This window comes from Aphanomyces astaci, assembly GCF_000520075.1.
Source record: "Aphanomyces astaci strain APO3 unplaced genomic scaffold supercont1.27, whole genome shotgun sequence".
Lineage (NCBI taxonomy): Eukaryota > Oomycota > Saprolegniomycetes > Saprolegniales > Verrucalvaceae > Aphanomyces > Aphanomyces astaci.
Window position 1 is genome coordinate 656,041 of NW_009798290.1, and position 1,208 is coordinate 657,248.

The window sequence follows — 1,208 nt, forward strand, 5'->3', positions numbered from 1 at the left end:
TCACGAGGTGGGGGAACAAGATGTCATGGATCGACTTCCAACAGAGCTTCCACAACGGGGGGTAGCAAGGCCGAACGAACAACTGAGAGCCGAGCGCCGGATCTCCAAAGAGATATATTTCTTTGGGCAAGGTGACAACGGCATTGGCTTCGACAACGGCCCCCAAGGCCTTCCAAAACGCCACCAGTGCTGGGGGATACAGGTCCATGCCTTGCGTGACCGGATAACGAACACCGTTCACAATAAATCCAGTCTCGCGCTGCGTTGGAACATCCACTAGCACGTGGATCTCGCCAGTGGTAACGTCGCTTGGGAAGCCGAAGGCCACGTTGTCGATAGGGTAGGTTGGATCGATTGTGTTCCCGGGCCGCATCATATCCTTCATGGATTGAAGAAGCAGTCCGTTCGTCAACATCTTTACCTCATCGTCTTCCATAGTCAACCACTTGTCGTCTTTCTTCTTCGCGGGGTAAAGCTCGATATCCTTGGCATCTACCGCAAAGTCGTTGTCGTTCTTGATCATCTTCTTCAACTCCCATACTTGCTGGTCGCCCTTGATTTTCACACCAAAGGTGCTCCCGTCGCGGATCACCATGCATGTCAGCGCCTTCATTTTTCGCGCTCGACAATGTCACTGTGAAGTGGACGATCATGTTTCGTTTCAGAAACGCCTGTTGATAGGTTTTTCATTTGCAACACTGCAAAACAGTTACAGAACTCTAACTGCCTTCATTCGTCGTTATATCAGTTATTCTGAACTACTTCGAAGTACTGTACAGCGTAGGTACAAACATTCACACACTTACGCGGTACAGTAGTCTTTTAACCCTTAACCCTGTATCCAGGAAAGGACACCCCGACTACCATATCTCAAATGACCACAATTAAACCTATTCCCAGGGTTAAGTTGAATCACCAGTGGTTAGCTAAAACTTCCACTCTTCGATTTGGCCAGGTTGGAAGTTTTTAGACGACGTGCTCCATACGGTACGGTACTAGTACTGTCCGTTTGGGCGGAACGAGCGCTCCAGTTTCTCGTGGAGTTATCCCAATACACCATTTTGTCGATGAGGTTGTCGACGATTGGAACGCATTCGTTGCGAAAGGAGGTCGTAACTGCGTCGACGAACACTCCCGGCAACCCCAAGCAGGGTCAGTGTGGCTTCGAGCGGGTTGGAGTTTGGAACCAGTGCAAGGAAGATTCATCT

General features: G+C 49.8%; 1 protein-coding gene across 1 annotated transcript in view; it reads right to left on the reverse strand.

The window, feature by feature from the left end:
• H257_10358 (hypothetical protein) overlaps nt 1-635 on the reverse strand; it is a gene marked incomplete at its 3' end in the record, with an annotated part of 5,622 nt that extends 4,987 nt beyond the window's left edge. The window contains exon 1 of the mRNA XM_009836875.1: nt 43-635. Coding sequence (XP_009835177.1) covers nt 43-613 — 571 coding nt within the window. The 5' untranslated portion in view covers nt 614-635. The remainder of the gene's footprint in view (nt 1-42) is intronic.
• Between the last annotated feature and the right edge of the window lie 573 nt (nt 636-1,208).